General features: G+C 60.4%; 1 protein-coding gene across 1 annotated transcript in view, besides 1 other annotated feature; it reads left to right on the top strand.

The window, feature by feature from the left end:
- Tco025E_07453 (uncharacterized protein) overlaps nucleotides 1–1,640 on the top strand; it is a gene marked incomplete at both ends in the record, with an annotated part of 1,863 nt that extends 223 nt beyond the window's left edge. The window contains one exon of the mRNA XM_029374318.1: nucleotides 1–1,640. This exon is cut by the window's left edge and continues 223 nt beyond it. Within this exon, the coding sequence (XP_029225813.1) occupies nucleotides 1–1,640 (1,640 nt within the window).
- A 217-nt stretch (nucleotides 1,641–1,857) lies between these two features.
- Nucleotides 1,858–1,932: a sequence feature (A-rich).
- Nucleotides 1,933–2,007: the final 75 nt, after the last annotated feature.

Here is a 2,007-nt window from a genome sequence, read left to right as displayed (position 1 = left end):
TTGTTTTTGTTTGGGGCAATGTGCTCGCCCCCCATACTTTTGATTTTACTGCTTCCTCCGTGTGTCTGTGTGCTCCTTGCGGGAACCGCGCCGTGCGTGCCCGAGTGCTGTTGCGGCCACCCGCTGCTATGCGGGCGTGTCTGTGTGCGGCGAGCCGTGCCGGCCGTGTTTCTCTCTTTTGTGCACCTTTGTCTTCTTCCCTCCGTCCCCACGCAGACCAGCGAGGCCACCCACACACGCACCCACACACATACCCAGGCGACTCCAAGACGACAAGAATGAAGGCCGTGCGCCACGTGCTGTTCGCCGTGTTGGCCCTCACGCTGTGCTGCGCGGCTGCGTGCATGGCGGCTTCCGAGGCAGAGCAACGAATGCTAAAGGTGTCGTGCGAGGAGGACGGCACGACGCTTGTGCGGTACGAGGATGAAACCGCCCTGACAAGGTGCGAGGAGCATGCGGAACGCGACTCCTGCGCCCTTTTCAAGCCCATGTGTGACGGTTTGAGGAGAAATTATCCTCACGATAAGGGGCGCTGGACCTTCTCGCTTTATTCGAATCGCGAGGACCCTGAGGGGGAGGAGGGAGAAGACTTCGTCGACGAAGAAGATGAGAGCTACCTTTATTTTGGTGACGACGAGGAGGAGGGGGAGGGTGTGCTGCCCACGCAGGTGCAGGAGACGCGGCCAACCGTGGGGCACAGCCAGCCGCCCGCCCCGCCGCTGCAAGGCGTTGCCGGCGTTTCGGAACCAGCGCCTGGCGGCGGCGCGGACAATTCCTCCCTGGTTCCCCCCTCTTCTTCGCCGCCGAACGAAGTCCGCACAGGGGTGGACGTGGGGGGAGAAGAGGAAGAAGTGGAGAGCCGAGAGAAAACAGAAGTGAACCCACCTTTGCCACAGCCTCCTGTGACCCCCATGGAATCGACAGACGCCGGCGTCCCCACTACTGACGATGCGTCGACTGTTGAGTTCAAAGATGAACCAGGTGGTTCTGCGCAGCTGCCGCAGCAATCCGCTGCAGACCCCACACCTGCCGCCGAGCTGCCGATCAAAGAGACAGAGACGACCAATGTGGGCAGTTCCGCGGCGCTGTTGCCCCTGCCAACGTCCTCCACCGGCCACGCCGCTGCCGCAGGTGCGCCAGAAGAAGCAGCGCAGGACCCTCCCGAGCTTCTCTCTGCGGTTCCCTCCGAGCCTCTCTCTGCGGCTACTGTGGGTGAAGATGGCCAAACGAGGAACTCGGGTGTCGGCGTAGTTGAAAGCCAGCCGCACGAAACTGATTCCGGCATGCAAAACACTGGCATCCACGCGCTGGACGGAGGCAGCCCAGAAGCCACCTCATCCACCCCGTATCCGGCAGCGGCAGCGCAGCCGGGTGGGCAGAGCGAGGCCTCTCAAGACGCATTCCGAAGACGCTTGGACATGGATTCGGTTCTCCGCGAGAGAAATGTGTCGACCGGCATCGTTACTGTGACAAATGACGTCACACGTAAAGCCGATGATGGACGCCGCCTCGAGGGCGCAGGCTGGTTTGCTTCTTTTGTGGCGTTCGGCCATGGTGCAGACGCCGGTGAGAGGACTGCGTGGGTGCGTGCGCCGCTTGTGCTGAGCCTCGCCATGATGGCGCGCCTTGCCGTGCTCTGAGGCGAGAGTTGAAGACACGCCGACTGCGCTCCACACCTTTGCGCCGAAGAACGTCCTGTGGGGAACCTTCCCTTAGTAACTGGAATAAATCCTTTCGCTGTTTGCGCCGATGCCCTGCTGTGGACGCGGCGACGCTCCTGTTGCGTGCGACAAGGGTTGCGTTGGGCGCACAGGGGGATTTGGACGTGCGTCAGCCTCATTTCTATCCTTTCTATCATTGTTGGGCTTTTCTTTGTTTTCGTTTTTTTTGGGCGCGATTGATTTTTTTCTGTGTTCTTTTTTGTTTTTGTTTGGGGCAATGTGCTCGCCCCCCATACTTTTGATTTTACTGCTTCCTCCGTGTGTCTGTGTGCTCCTTGCGGAAACC

The sequence above is a fragment of the Trypanosoma conorhini genome (genome assembly GCF_003719485.1).
Source record: "Trypanosoma conorhini strain 025E chromosome Unknown Tco_14.4_contig_00576, whole genome shotgun sequence".
Classification (NCBI taxonomy): Eukaryota; Euglenozoa; class Kinetoplastea; order Trypanosomatida; family Trypanosomatidae; genus Trypanosoma; species Trypanosoma conorhini.
Note: the sequence above shows the minus strand (reverse complement) of the source record. Positions and strands in the feature narration are given on the sequence as shown.